This window comes from Scyliorhinus torazame, chromosome 9 (assembly GCF_047496885.1).
Source record: "Scyliorhinus torazame isolate Kashiwa2021f chromosome 9, sScyTor2.1, whole genome shotgun sequence".
NCBI classification, from domain to species: domain Eukaryota; kingdom Metazoa; phylum Chordata; class Chondrichthyes; order Carcharhiniformes; family Scyliorhinidae; genus Scyliorhinus; species Scyliorhinus torazame.
Window position 1 is genome coordinate 82,249,071 of NC_092715.1, and position 16,855 is coordinate 82,265,925.

At 43.0% G+C, this 16,855-nt stretch overlaps 1 protein-coding gene across 3 annotated transcripts in view; it reads left to right on the forward strand.

Annotated features, from left to right (window-relative positions):
* The window catches only part of LOC140429353 (uncharacterized), a 272,337-nt gene that overhangs the window by 184,396 nt on the left and 71,086 nt on the right, over positions 1-16,855 (forward strand). For all 3 annotated transcript variants that reach the window (XM_072516214.1, XM_072516215.1, XM_072516216.1), the window contains exon 9: positions 1,445-15,007. In XM_072516214.1, coding sequence (XP_072372315.1) covers positions 1,445-15,007 — 13,563 coding nt within the window. The remainder of the gene's footprint in view (positions 1-1,444; positions 15,008-16,855) is intronic.

Sequence of the window (16,855 nt, forward strand, 5' to 3'; positions counted from 1 at the left end):
CCAGCACTTAATATTAGTGAAGGTGGGGAGCTGTCCGCTATTGGTCATGATGCCAACTCACCAATTTCTCATGACCGCCGGCCTCTATCCTCGCCTCCTTCCAAGCAATATCTATTTTCTCCATAGTTGCTGACTAAACTGTTAAATGTATCCTGCATTTTCTGTTTTTGTATTGCATTTCCAACCTTTGTAATAATTCTGTTCACTGGCTAAGTCTAATAACTATTTTCCCTCAACCATTATCACAAAAGAAGTGTGTATGTGCCTGTCTTTTCAAATCTGTGAACTGGAAGTGGGCAAAACACCGAGAGATTAATTGGAGTTCTCGATGTTGTATTTGAAATAAAGTTTCATTATGGAGGTCACTGATGGAATTCTCCGGCCAATCTCTGGTGGCGGGACTCTCTGGTCTAGCTGGCAGCACAGCCCCGCCCGTGAATTTCCCAGCAACGTGGGGTTGCTTCAATGGAAATTCCATTGATAGTGGCGGAGCAGAGAATCCCGCTGCCAGAGAATGGCCGGAGGGGATTTCAGGGATATTCTAGGAGCTTCCGAGAAAAAAATCTTTCATATTCTTTGGAACCAGAGCAGAAGCACATTTTTATAGCGAGTGGAAACCTAGAAGTCTCTCTCTTACTGAAGCTCATTCAATTGAACATTTAAAAACTGAGATTTCTAGAATTTTGTAAGTTAAGGGTATTAAGGGACTTGGAACCAAGGTGGATCAAAGGTGCTGAGATACAGGTGCGAAATTCTCCGGAAACGGCGCGATGTCCGCCGACTGGCGCCCAAAACGGCGCAAATCAGTCGGGCATCGCGCCTCCCCAAAGGTGCGGAATGCTCCGCATCTTTGGGGGCCGAGCCCCAACCTTAAGGGGCTAGGCCCGCACCGGACGAATTTCCGCACCGCCAGCTGGCGGAAAAGGCCTTTGGTGCCCCCAAGGCACAGGCCCGCCCACGGATCGGTGGGCCCCGATCGGTGGGCCCCGATCGCGGGCCAGGCCACCCTGGGGGCACACCCCGGGGCCAGATCGCCCCACGTCCCCCCCCAGGACCCCGGAGCCCGCCCGCGCCGCCTTGTCCCGCCGGTAAGGTAGGTGGTTTAATTTACGCCGGCGGGACAGGCATTTTAGCGGCGGGACTTCGGCCCATTCGGGCCGGAGATTCGCGGGGGGGGGGGGGGACGACCCCGCCAACTGACGCAGCGCGATTCCCGGCCCCGCCGAATATCCAGTGGTGGAGAATTCGGCAACCAGCGGGGGCGGGATTCACGCCAGCCCCCGGCGATTCTCCGACCCGGCGGGGGCTCGGAGAATCTCGCCCCAGGTCAGCAATGAAATTATGCTAATTGGGAGGCAGAATAGGCTTGAGTGACTGAATAGCTTACTCCTATCCCATGTTTCTATGTCTATAGCTGACATGTGCTTTGTCAATTTAATTTCAGAGCTTGAGCCAGAAGAACCCGAAGCTGACAAAATTACTACTACCGAATCAATTCGATTACCACACGATCAACCAACTGAAGACATGACAAGAGGTTCCCAGATTCACATGCTACATATTCATATTGCTGTGTCAGGGAATGATGAAACAGAAGGCAGTGGGGATTTTGACTTTAGTAGAATTCCATTTGAACCACAAGCACCAACAGCAGCTTCAATGGAAGATGTGCCTCCATCTCTCAGCTTCCTTAATGGAAAGAGCCGGATGGAATTTGACCCCCCATATCCGAAACTAAATGGGGAGGAAGCAAAGGGAGGCCAACTGGAAAGTGTATCACCCACCATAAAAGGGATACAGGATGTGGATATTACAGAAAATGGTGCTAAGACTCATTTAATGATTGCAAGTGAAATTGCTGGAAAACAAGAACTAGGAATCTCGACTGAGAGAGTGAAAATAATTTCTACGGGTGAAAATACTGAAATTCTAGGAGGTACAAAAGACCCAGTAACAATTCATTCTGGGTTGGAAGATGGAGAACACTGGATCAGCTCACCAGTCACACACGATGCCCAATCAACCAGAAAGGATCCAGAGAAACACAAGGAAATTTCAGTGACAGAAGCATTGAAAGAAGAGCACCATTTGGTTGTTACAACAGCATCAAAGGAAACTGATTCACATACATCTAAAGCAAGGGCGACATCAACAGAAACAGTGGTCTTGCCAGCAGAAAGGACAGAAATCGCAGCATCAGAAGGAATTTCAACTTCAACATACGAGGGAGAAAAGGCATTTCATTCCACTGAGTCTCAAGACAGCATATCACTGGGAGCATTCAGTTCGGAAGAAGAGGCTGAGAGTTCTGAAGAAAGATATGAAAGTACCGTTTCGGGTGCTCTCACAGAAACAACAACGGGAACAGTTATTGTGAAGAAACCAGGAACAGGTTCAGAAATCTCCGCAAAAACATCAATCCTACGAGCTGCGACACTGACTGAAGGGTACAAAGATATTTGGTCCACTTCAACTCCATTCAGAGTTGTTGAGAGTTTTGATCGAGAAATGGCTGGCACTGTATCAGACCACAAGGTAACTGCATCCAGCATGACTGCGTCACCTCTAACTGAGGGAGGCAAGGGAGGTACTGTTACACCTGGAATTGACAGAGAGGCTGGTGTATTCACGTTGGAAACAATTCAGCCAGCTACAAAGACAGAAAAACTGACAGAAAAAGCACACACTGCACGTTCTGACATACAGAGAAAAACAGAACCACAAGTCACTCCATTTTCAAAAGTTGAGAGCGCTGGTGAAGGAATTTTTACCATCAAAGAACCCAGTCGGCCAGTTCCAGATATTTACACTTTTGAAACGAGCAGTTATGCAGTTCCAGTGATGAGTGAAATATCACTAGATGGGAAACCTATTTCTACAGATGCTACAGTTGCACGCGATGGAGAGCAAAGAATATTCACATCTGGATTACCAGAGACAAAAGCAGAAAAAGAAAAAACATTCATAACAGTACTCACGTCACTGACTGACAAATCTTCAGCTACAACACTTGCTGATGAGAAGGCAATTGTAGATTCATTAGTTTCAGTCACAACAGGGTCAGTGGATGTGAGAATTTCCTATGTCACCGTTACACCATCAACTGAACATAAATCTCAGGAACCCAGAACAGAAGCAATAAAAGTGATCACAGAGTTTGAAGAGCTGTCAGGAAAGGATATGGAGATTGGTGAGAAAACTCCAGCGACCGAGGAAACCACAAAACCAGAAAAAAGTATTGAGAAACAAACACCATTTGTAGATGAGAAGGAAACTGTTGAGTCCTTAATTCCAGTCACAACAGAAACAAGAGTTACCCAAGTCACTGAGTCAACAAAAGTGATCACAGAGATTGAAGAGCTATCTGGAAGAACGGTGGGGAGGTTTTCTGAGAAATATCCACCAATTAAGAAAACCACAGAAATGGAAAAAGATATTGGGAGACAAACACCATTTTCAGATATAGAGAGTTCAGGTGAAGGAATGTTAGTGATCACCCAGCGTGAGCAAGTAGTTCCAGATGTTTCTACTTCAGAAATGAGCAGCCATGTTGCCCCCGTGACGAGCAAAACATCTTTGGATGGGGAAACTCTCCACATCGATGCCACAGTTGCACGTGACAGAAAGGCTGGAATATCCACATCTAAATTACCAGTAACAAAATCGGAGATGGGAAAATTGATTGCTGAAGGACACACACAGCCGGCTGACAAATTAACAGCAACAGTTTTGGTTGGTGAGAAGGAAACTGTGGTAACATTAGCTTCAGTGGCAACAAGTTCAGTGGATGTGAGAGTTCCCCATGTCACTGTTACACCAGCTATTCAGCAAAAGACACAAGGGTCCACATCAGAAGCAACAAAAGTGATCACAGAGTTTGAAGAGCTGCCAGGAAGGGATATAGAGCCAGTTGAGAAATCTCCAGCAACTGAGGAAACCACACAATCAGAAAAAGATATTGAGAAGCAAACACCATTTTCAGATATAGAGAGTTCAGGTGAAGGAATATTTACCATCAAAGTACCCATCAGGCCAACTCTAGACCTTTCAACATTGCGCAGCCATGTAATTCCAGTGACAAGCACAATCTCACTGGATAGGAAATCTCTTCATCCAGATGTTACAGCTGTACGTGATGGAGAAGTTGGATTACCCACATCTGGAGTATCAGAGAGAAAAGCAGCAACAGAAAAATTGTTGGTAACATTAAATACACAACCGGCTGAAAAACCTTCAGCTACAGGTTTGGTTGATGAGAAGGAAACTGTTGATTCATTAGTTTTACTCACAACAAAGGCAATGGACACAAGAATTTCCCATGTCACGATTACACCGGCAACTGAACAAAAGTCTAAAGAATCCACATCGGAAGCAACAAAAGTGATCACAGAGATTGAAGAGCAGTCAGGAAAAACGGTGGGGAAGCCATCTGAGAAATATCCAGCAATTGAGAAAACCACAGAAATAGGAAGAGATATTCAGAGACAAACACCATTTTCAGATATAGAGAGTTCAGGTGAAGGAATGTTTGCGGTCACCCAGCGTGAGCAAGTAGTTCCAGATGTTTCTACTTTAGAAATGGGCAGCCATGTTGTCCCAGTGACGAGCAAAACCTCTTTGGATGGGGAAACTCTCCACATCGATGCCACAGTTGCACGTGAGAGAGAGGCTGGAATATCCACATCTGGATTAGCAGTGACAAAATCGGAGATGGAAAAATTGATTGCTGAAGGGCACACACAGCCGGCAGACAAATTACCAGCAACAGTTCTGGTTGGTGAGAAGGAAACTATTGAAACATTAGCTTCAGTGGCAACAAGTTCAGTGGATGTGCGAGTTCCCCATGTCACTGTTACACCAGCAATTCAACAAAAAACACAAGGATCCACATTGGAAGCAATAAAAGTGATCACAGAGTTTGAAGAGCTGCCAGGAAAGGATATGGAGACAGTTGAGAAATCTCCAGCAACTGAGGAAGCCACAAAATCAGAAAAAGATATTGAGAAGCAAACACCATTTTCAGATATAGAGAGTTCAGGTGAAGGAATATTTACCATCAAAGTACCTGTCAGGCCACCTCTAGTCCTTTCAACATTGACCAGCCATGTAATTCCAGTGACGAGCACAATCTCACTGGATAGGAAACCTCTTCACACAGATGTTACAGCTGTACATGATGAAGAGAATGGAATACTCACATCTGGAGTACCAATGACAAAAGCAGCAGCAGAATACCTGCCTGTAAAAGTGCCCATCAAAGAACCCGATAGATCAATTCCAGATGTTTCTACTTTAGAAACGAGCAGTCATATAGTACCTGACACAAGCAAACTCTCACTGGATAGAAAAAATCTTCATACAGATGTTACATCTGCACTTGATGGAGAGGCTGGATTATCCACCTCTGCTTTACCAGAGTCAAAGGTAGAAACACAAAAATTGTTGGTAACAGTATATACACAACCAGTTGAAAAACCCTCAGCCACAGGTTTGGTTGATGAGAAGGAACCTGTTGATTCATTACTTTTAGTCACAACAAAGGCAATGGACGCAAGAGAATCCCATGTCCCGGTTACACCGGCAATTGAACAAAAGTCTAAAGATTCCACATCAGAAGCAACAGAAGTGATCACAGAGATTGAAGAACTATCTGGAAAAATGGTGGGGAAGATGTCTGAGGAATATCCAGCAATTGAGAAAACCACAAAACCATTGAAAGAGTTGCAGAAACCATCGCTTTTTACAGAAATTGAGAGTTCTGGGGAAGAAATGTTTACCAAAGAAGTAGCCAGACCAATTCCAGGTGTGTTTACTTTAGAAACGAACAGCCATGTAGTTCCCGAAACAAGCAAAGTCTCACTGGAAGGGAAACCTCGTCATACAGATATTACAGCTGCACGGGATGGAGAGTCTACAACATCCACATTTGAATCACCAGAGACAAAACCAGAAAGAGAAACAATTGCTGTGAAAGAGCCTACACAATCAGCAGACAAATCTTCAGCTACAACGGTATCAGATGAGAAGGAAACTGTTGACCCCTTCGTTCCAGTTCCAACAAAAATAATGGACCAACTCACTGAGTCAACAAAAGTGATCACAGAGATTGAAGAGCTATCTGGCAAAATGGTGGGGAAGCCTTCTGAGAAATATCCAGCAATTGTGAAAACCACAGAAATGGAAAGAGATATTCAGAGACAAACACCATTTTCCGATATAGAGAGTTCTGGTGAAGGAATATTTACGGTCACCCAGCGTGAGCAAGTAGTTCTGGATGATTCTACTTCAGAAATGGGCAGCCATGTTGTCCCAGTGACAAGTAAAACATCTTTGGATGGGGAAACTCTCCACATCGATGCCACAGTTGCACGCGACAGAAAGGCTGGAATATCCACATCTGGATTAGCAGTGACAAAATCGGAGATGGGAACATTGATTGCAGAAGGGCACACACAGCCAGCAGACAAATTACCAGCAACAGTTTTGGTTGGCGAGAAGGAAACTATTGAAACATTAGCTTCAGTGGCAACAAGTTCAGTGGTTGTGAGAGTTCCCCATGTCACTGTTACACCAGCAATTCAACAAAAGACACAAGGATCCATATCAGAAGCAATAAAAGTGATCACAGAGTTTGAAGAGCTGCCAGGAAAGGGTATGGAGACAGTTGAGAAATCTCCAGCAACTGAGAAAACCACAAAGTCAGAAAAAGATATTGAGAAACAAACACCATTTTCAGATATAGAGAGTTCAGGTGAAGGAATATTTACCATCAAAGTACCTGTCAGGCCACCTCTAGACCTTTCGACAATGAGCAGCCATGTAATTCCAGTGATGAGCACAATCTCACTGGAAAGGAAACCTCTTCACACAGATGTTACAGCTGTACGTGATGGAGAGGCTGGAATATCCACGTCTGGAGTCCCAGAGACAAAAGTAGCAACAGAAAAATTGTTGGTGACATTAGTTACACAACTGGCCGAAAAACCTTCAGCTGCAGGTGTGGTTGATGAGAATGAAACTGTTGATTCATTAGTTTTACTCACAACAAAGGAAATGGATGCAAGAGATTCCCATGTCACGGTTACACCGGCAACTGAACAAAAGTCTAAAGAACCCACAATAGAAGCAACAAAAGTGATCAAAGAGATTGAAGAACTATCTGGAAAAACAGTGGGGAAGCCTTCTGAGAAATATCCAGCAATTGAGAAAACCACAAGGCCATTGAAAGAGTGGCACAAACCATCACTTTTTACAGAAATGGAGAGTTCAGGTGAAGAAATGTTTACCAAAGAGGCAGCCAGACCAATTCCAGGTGTGTTTACTTTAGAAACGAGCAGCTATGTCGATCCCGAAACGAGCAAAGTGTTATTGGATGGGAAACATCGACATACAGATGTTACAGCTGCACGGGATGGAGAGTCTACAACATCCACATCTGAATCACCAGAGCCAAAAGCAGAAAGAGAAACAATTGTTGTAAAAGCACATACACAATCAGCAGATATATCTTCAGCCACAATATTTGCAGATGATAAGGAAACTGTTGATTCCTTAGTTTCAGTCCCAACAAAAACAATGGATATAAGTGTTACCCAAGTCACTGAGTCAACAAAAGTGATCACAGAGATTGAAGAGCTATCTGGAGGAACGGTGCGGAAGCCTCCTGAGAAATATCCAGCAATTAAGAAAACCACAGAAATGGAAAAAGATATTGGGAGACAAACATCATTTTCAGATATAGAGAGTTCAGGTGAAGGAATGTTAGTGATCACCCAGCGTGAGCAAGTAGTTCCAGATGTTTCTACTTTAGAAATGAGCAGCCATGTTGTCCCAGTGACGAGTAAAACATCTTTGGATGGGGAAACTCTCCACATCGATGCCACAGTTGCACGTGACAGAGAGGCTGGAATATCCACATCTGGATTAACAGAGACAAAATTAGAGATGGGAACATTGATTGCAGAAGGACACACACAGCCAGCAGACAAATTACCAGCAACAGTTTTGGTTGGTGAGAAGGAAACTATTGAAATATTAGCTTCAGTGACAATAAGTTCAGTGGTTGTGAGAGTTCCCCATGTCACTGTTACACCAGCAATTCAACAAAAGACACAAGGATCCACATCAGAAGCAATAAAAGTGATCACAGAGTTTGAAGAGCTGCCAGGAAAGGATATGGAGACTGTTGAGAAATCTCCAGCAACTGAGGAAACCACAAAATCAGAAAAAGATATTGAGAAGCAAACACCATTTGCAGATACAGAGAGTTCAGGTGAAGGAATATTTACCATCAAAGTACCTGTCAGGCCAACTCTAGACCTTTCGACATTGAGCAGCCATGAAATTCCATTGGCGAGCACAATCTCACTGGAAAGGAAACCTCTTCACACAGATGTTACAGCTGTACGTGATGGAGAGGCTGGAATATCCACGTCTGGTGTACCAGAGACAAAAGTAGCAACAGAAAAATTGTTGATAACAGTAGATATACAACCGGCTGAAAAACGTTCAGCTACAGGTTTGGTTGATGAGAAGGAAACTGTTGATTCATTAATTTTAGTCGCAACAAAGGCAATGGACGCCAGAGATTCCCATGACACGGTTACACCGGCAACTGAACAAAAGTCTAAAGAATTCACATCGGAAGCAACAAAAGAGTTCACAGAGATTGAAGAGCTGTCAGGAGAAACGGTGGCGAAGCCTTCTGAGAAATATCCAGCAATTGAGAAAACCACAAAACCAGAGAAAGAGTTGCAGAAACCATCACTTTTTACAGAAATGGAGAGTTCAGGTGAAGAAATGTTTACCAAAGAAGCAGCCAGACCAATTCCAAGTGTGTTTACTTTAGAAACGAGCAGCCAGGTAGCTCCAGAAATGAGCAACGTCTCACTGGGTGGGAAACCTCGTCAAACAGACGTTACAGCTGCACGGGACAAAAAGTCTGAAACATCCACATCTGGATCACCAGAGCCAAAACCAGAAAGAGAAACAATTGTTGTTCTTGCACCTACACAATCAGCAGGCAAATCTTCAACAGCAATATTTGCAGATGAGAAGGAAACTGTTGATTCCTTAGTTACATTCCCAACAAAAATAATGGATATAAGAGATCCACAAGTCACTAAGTCAACAAAGGTGATCACAGAGATTGAAGAGCTATCAGGAAAAACAGTGGGGAAGCCATCTTCTGAGAAACATCCAGCAATTGAGAAAACCACAGAAATGGAAAAAGATATTGAGAAACAAACACCATTTTCAGATTTAGAGAGTTCAGGTGAAGGAATATTTGCGATCACCCAGCGTGAGCAAGTAGTTCCAGATGTTTCTACTTTAGAAATGAGCAGCCATGTTGTCCCCGTGACGAGCAAAACATCTTTGGATGGAGAAACTCTCCACATCGATACCACAGTTGCACGTGACAGAGAGGCTGGAATATCCACATCTGGGTTGGCAGTGACAAAATCGGAGATGGGAAAATTGATTGCTGAAGGACACACAGAGCCAGCAGACAAATTACCAGCAACAGTTTTGGTTGGTGAGAAGGAAACTATTGAAACATTAGCTTCAGTGGCAACAAGTTCAGTGGATGTGCGAGTTCCCCATGTCACTGTTACACCAGCAATTCAACAAAAGACACAAGGATCCACATCAGAAGCAACAAAAGAGCTGCCAGGAAAGGATATGGGGACAGTTGAGAAATCTCCAGCAACTGAGGAAACCACAAAAACTGAAAAAGATATTGAGAAGCAAACACCATTTTCAGATATAGAGAGTTCAGGTGAAGGAATATTTACCATCAATGTACCAGTCAGGCCAACTCTAGACCTTTCGACTTTGAGCAACCATGTAGTTCCAGTGACGAGCACAATCTTACTGGATAGGAAACCTCTTCATACAGATGTTACAGCCAAAGGTGATGGAGAGGCTGGCATGTCCACATCTGGAGTACCAGAGACAAAAGTGGCAACAGAAAAATTGACTGTAAAAGTGCCCACCAAAGAACCAATCGGGTCAATTCCAGATGTTCTTATTTTGGAAACGAGCAGTCACATACCATCTGACACAAGCAAACTCTCACTGGATAGGAAACCTCTGCATACAGATGTTACAGCTGCACGTGATAGAGAGACTGAATTATCCACCTCTGCATTACCAGAGACAAAAGCAGCAACAGAAAAAGTGTTGGTAACATTAGATACACAACCGGCTGACAAACCTTCAACTGCAGTTTTGGTTGATGAGAAGGAAACTGCTGATTCGCTCATTATAGTCATAACAAAGGCAATGGACGCAAGTCTTTCTCATGTCACTGATACGCCAGCAACTGATCAAGAGTCTTCATCAGCAGCAACCAAAGTAATCACAGAGATCACAGAACTGCCAGGAAAAACGATGGTGAGCTCTTCTGAGCTATATCCAGCAATTGAGAAAACCACAAAATCATTGAAAGAGTTGCAGAAACCATCACTTTTAACAGAAATGGAGAGTTCAGGTGAAGAAATTGTTACTGAAGAAGCTGCCAGGCCAATTCCAGATGTGTTTTCTTTAGAAACGAGCAGCCACGTAGTTCCAGAGACGAGCAAAGTCTCACTGGGTGGGAAACCTAGTCATACAGATGTTACAGCTGCACGCGATGGAGAGTCTGCAACATCCACATCTGGATCACCAGAGACAAAGGCAGAAAAAGAGGCAATGGTGGTAAAAGCACCAACACAATCAGCAGACAAATCTTCAGCTCCAATATTTGCTGGTCAGGACAAAACTGTTGATTCGTTTGTTTCAGTCACGACAAAGGCAACAGTTGTGAGACTTCCCCATATCGCTGTTACACCAACAACCCAAAAGTATCAGGAATCCACATCAAAAGCAACAAAGCTGATCACAGGGATTGAAGAATGGCCAGGAAAGGTTGAGAATTTTCCAATGATTGAGGTAACTGCAGAAACAGAAAAAGATATTGAGAAGCAAACACAATTTCCAGATATGGAGAGTTCAGGTCAAGAAATATTTATTGTCAAGCACGTTGCTCAAGGACTTCTCGAATCTTCTACTTTAGAAATAAGCAGCCATGTTGTCCCAGTGACGAGCAAAGCATCTTTGGATGGGGAAACTCTCCACCCTGACACCACAGCTGCGGTGGACCATGTTGTCCCAGTGACGAGCAAAGCATCTTTGGATGGGGAAACTCTCCACCCTGATACCACAGCTGCGGTGGACAGAGAAGCTGGAATATCAACATCTGGATTACCAGTGACAAAATCGAAGACAGGAAAAATGATTGTAAAAGTACACACACAAACAACAGACCCATCTTCAGCCACAGTTTTGGTTGGCGAGAAGGAAACTATTGAAACATTAGCTTCAGTGGCAACAAGTTCAATGGATGTGAAAATTCCCCATGTCACTGTTACACCAGCAATTCAACAAAAGCCTCAAAAATCCACATCTGAAACAACAAAAGTGCTCACCCAGTTTGAAGATCTATCACAAAAGGATATGGAGCTTGTTGAAAAATCTCCAGCAACTGAAGAAACCACAAAAAAAGTAAAAGATATTGAGAAACAAACACCACTTGCAGATATGGAGAGTTCAGGTGAAGGAATGTTTCCCATCGAGCAACATGTGCATGTAGTTCAAGATTCTTCTACTTTGCAAATGAGCAGCCATGTTGTCACAGTGACGAGCAAAACATCTTTGGATGGGGAAACTCTCCACCCTGATGCCACAGCACCTCGTCATGGAGAGGCTGGAATACCTACATCTGGCTTATCAGAGATAAAATCAGAAATAGACAAATCCTTAGAAAAAGTATATCCAAATCCGACCGACAAATCTACACTAACAGTTTTGTTTGGTGAGAAGGAAACTGTTGATACATTAATTTCAATCTCTACAAAAGCAATAGATGTTGGAGTTCCCCATCGTACTGGTACACCAGCAACTGAACAAAAGTTTCCTGAATTCACAACAGAACTGGCCAAACCAGTCACTGAGATGGATGGGCTGCCTGGAAAAGAGGCTTTGATGCCTTCAGGAATTTCTCCAGGAGTTGAGGAAACAACAAAAACAGCGAAGGTTGCACACACACATCCTACGATTGCTGATGAAGAGAGTTCTGGTGAAAAAGTTGAGCAAGATCATACTTCGCTATCTGTTTCTCGTGGAGATGGTGGAGGCAGTGAAAGTGAAGAAGTCTCAAGTGAGGGGACAAGTGACAGCATCATGAAGATAAGTGAAGAGACTGCGGAAGCAGGATTGGACACAACCACTTCATTAATTGAGCCGGAAAGCTCTGATGAAGATATTCATACAATTGGATCCCAACAAGAAGGGGAACTTCAACCAATCACTGTGACTTTTCATCAGGAAAGATCTGAGGTGTCCACATCAGAAGCACCAGAGAAAATTGAGGTTACCGGTGAACTACAATCAAAATCATCTGGAGAATATCACAGGCAGTCACCAACACCCAGGGAGCCATTCGTGTATTCTACTGAAGGCAGCAAGCAAACAGCCTTTCCTTTTACAGAAGAAGAAAGTTCTGGTGAATTAACACAGATTAAGTTTGTCATGGAGTTTTCTACTGTTGCTTCTGCCCGGACTAGTGAAGTGGACTCGGCGAAAGAACCTGAAGTATTTGTTAGTAGCACGCATGGGAAGGAAATCTCACCAGTAACTACGGAAACTCCTGTTTCAACGGAAAGAGGGAAGGATACATTTCACCCCAAATTGGCTGGTAGGCCAAGCATCCAAGCAGGTGACAAAATTAATTATACACAACAAATAATTTCCAGCACTGCAAGCAGTCGAGTGGATCATAAATCATTTCAAACATTGCTCAAAACAGTTAAAGCAGAGCTGAAAGAAATCCAAGGGGGAACTGCACAACCTTATGACAAGACACCAGGAACCTCAGCCATTGTCCTTGATGGGGTAGATGACCAACTGCCAGAAGATAAAATAACAGACAGTTCTATAGTGCATCAAAATATTAGTGTAATATTTGTTAGCAGTAAGAAAAATGGAATCAGTATTATAGAAGAACAGAAATTTGGAACTACTACAGTATCAGACCTTATAATTGATGTTGACAAGATACCAGATGTGACAGAAGAAATAGAAAGTGGAAAAGTGACAATTGATGAGGTGTCTCCATCTCATTTGCCAACTCATAATGCTACGAAAAGATTAGAAATTGGTCACACTGAGGCAGTGAAGTACATTGCCACTGATGTCTTGAGTAAGATAGAGACAGATGTTGCTGGATCTGGAGATTTCCCTTCACCATTAATCACAGTAACACCAGAACAAAAAGGAATGATCAGCGCAGCTGGCACAACAGTTCCTTTGGACAAAATTCGAAAAGAAGCCTCTCAACCACAATTGGAGAAGGACATATTACCATTATCTATGACTACAACTTTACCTCAACATGTTGCAGATGTATCTCTAGAAACTGTACCTATTTCACCCTCTGTAGACGCAAAGAAGCATGTGTCACATATCATTCGCGGTAAAGAAGAGAGTGATATATACACATTCACTGTGCCGACTTTAAAGGATATTGGTGATTCAAGCACATTTTCAGAAAATTTAATTACATACCAAATGGTCACTGATTCAAAGGCCCATGTGAGTGAAGAATACAGGCATCCTATGACAGAACGTAAGGACATTGAAGGCTCACCAGTATCCAGTTTAATAGAAGGGGAATTTTCTGGCGATGATTTTGTAAGTACTGAAGATAAGCCATTTACCCACTTAGTAGATACGGTTGCCCCTTCTACACAGACTTCATTGCAACCTGGTTTTACAACTACTAACACAGTAAGTTTACCAACCAAAGCAGCTTCTGTGTATTCTTCTGAAGAGCATGCTCTGATTTTGACAAAGTTGCCTACAGAACATACTGATACATCTACTAATAACTTTACTCCCTCATCTGCACAACTTACTTCACATGGAAAAGAAGGTATACCTATAGAGTTGTCTGAAAAAATGCATGAAGCTGAATTGGTGACAATTGAGGCAACGGAACAAACAACACAGGAAATTAAATTACGAGAACTGGAAAGTTTGTCTTCGCCATCGATCTTTGACAATGTTTCCACAAAGGAAGAGATTGGAACAAGTCAGATAATTGTAAAACCAACCATTAGTCACAAAGAGTTTTCAGAGACATTGGGCAACAGGACTGAGGACATTGTGCCTAATGCAACATCTTTGTTAGACCTCAGTTTGAAATTACATCCAGTAGAAAGTTCTTCAACACATTCAGTTCCCATCAAAATGCATGAAAAAGTATCATCTGTGCCACAGACAACTCCGTATCCAAGCATAGTGGGTAAAATTCCTGCACATTTTATTGAAGGATATGCTTCAGAACATGTTACAGGAACTATAATGTCGCCAGATCCACACCCCACTCCACTTGGAGAAGTAGAAGCTTCACCAGCACAAAAGAAGTATGTTGAAATTTCTAAAGAGACCGTAGTCAGTGCGACATCTTTAAGGCCATCCACAGGACAAAAGGTTATAAAGGATATCACAGAACCTGTCAGAGTCACAACAGTATTGTCTTCTTTACATGAGAGCACTTCACAGGAGCTGAAGCAAGATCTCCAAGATATAACAATAGCATCTGTTCAGATGAATACAGAATTGAAAGAATTCAAAACTTCCCCTTCAATACCTACTTCACCTTCTGTAGCACAATCGCTAACAAATGACTCGGACATTCACACAGACATTCCTTTATCATCACCACTTGACAGACCAGAAGACTGGAGATCCACACAAACACCTCAAATATTGGTAAAGAGTACTGATGATTCGAGTAAAATTATCTTTGATTTTGTACAAACTGACAACAAAACTACTGAAACAATCGTGGCATCGACACCTCACTCGAGGACCACCTCTGAAATTGAGTCTTGGGAACGGGGTAACACGAGTGAACCAACAATTACCGGTGAGCCAGAGGATGGTGAGACTGTTCATATGCCAGGTACGAAATATCAGTTAGACTACTGCCTTCAGATTTTTAATGTCAAATGGTGATGCAAAGAAAAACACAAGGTTGAGAACATTTAGTGTAAAAATCACATACCTTTTGGTCATTTATATTTCCGAATGTTTTTATATTAAGGGACACTTTCCAAATGAGCATTCCTGATGCATAGCCTTGCCCACCGGGAGCACGGGATTAGGAAATTGACGGGAAATGGGAATTCCACCCATATTTTCTTGATAAGTGCTCCCAGTAAGCAAGGCTCTGCTTTAAGAGTGATTGTATATTCAAACTCTTATTCCCTTCAATGGAGAAATTTTAGTTCTTGTCTGGAAGGTTCTGTCAGATGAAATACTTCACAAATAGAGAGTGCAAGTAGAATTGTTCTTGCTCCACATAAGTGCACCTAATATAGCTTATAGAATTTACAGTGCAGAAGGAGGCCATTCAGCCCATCAAGTCTGCACCGGCTCTTGGAAAGAGCACCCTACCCAGGATCCACACCTCCACCCTATCCCCATAACCCAGTAACCCCACCCAACACTAAGGGCAATTTTGGACACTAAGGGCAATTTAGAATGGCCAATCCACCTAACCTGCACCTCTTTGGACTGTGGGAGGAAACCGGAGCACCCGGAGGAAACCCACGCACACACGGGGAGGATGTGCAGACTCCGCACAGACAGTGACCCAAGCCGGAATCGAACCTGGGACCTTGGAGCTGTGAAGCAATTGTGCTATCCACAATGCTCCCGTGCTGCCCTTAGGTGCGACATTGATGAAAACCATAGAGAAACCTATTATTTAGGTCTGTCTTGTAGGAATAATAGTTTTAGCTTAAGGTTTTTTTACTTTGAGCCCTAATTTTACTTTTGGGTTGCCCTACATAAACTGATCAAATTACAAGGACACATTTAACTATTGACTCACCAAGAAGATATCCATGTCTCAAAAATAAATTGAAATGCTCAGATAGCATCTGTGTTGATAATAAGACATCAGTCAAGTCTAAGATTCTTCCTGAGGATTGGAAGGTATTACAGAGGGACAGCATTTAAAACAGAACAGAACAAGTAAAAGGGGATAGGGAAGGTGAAAAGCACATACAAAAGAAAAATAAGTAGAATGAGCTGTAAAGTGCTTGGATGGAGAGGATGAAATGGTTCAATGATATTATCAAGAGTTAAAAGGAGGAACAAATAGAGATAAATACATACAGAAATCAAGAATAGAGATAGGGACATAGAACATAAAACTGCACAGCACAGTACAGGCCCTTCAGCCCACGATGTTGTGCCCAACTAGTCTGAAACTAAGATCAAATCAACCTACTCCCAATTATTCTAGTGCACTCCATATGCCTATCCAATAATCGCTTGAAAGTTCCTAAAGTGTCCGACTCCACTACCATAGCTGGGAGTGCGTTCCACGCCCCAACCACTCTCTGAGTAAAGAACCTACCTCTGACATCCCTCCTTTATCTTCCACCATGAACCTTATAGTTATGCCCTCTTGTAACAGTTACATCCACCCGAGGAAAAAGTCGCTGAACGTCCACTCTATCTATCCCTCTCACCATCTTATACACCTTAATTAAGTCACCTCTCATCCTCCTTCGCTCCAATGAGAAAAGCCCTAGCTCCCTCAACTTTTCCTCATAAGACCTATCCTCCAATCCAGGCAGTATCTTGGTACATCTCCTTTTCACCCTTTCCAATGCTTCCACATCCTTCCTATAATGAGGTGACCAGAACTGCACGCAATACTCCAAATGTGGTCTAACCAAGGTCTTGTACAGTTGCAGCATAACCTCACGGCTCTTAAACTCAATCCTCCTGTTAATAA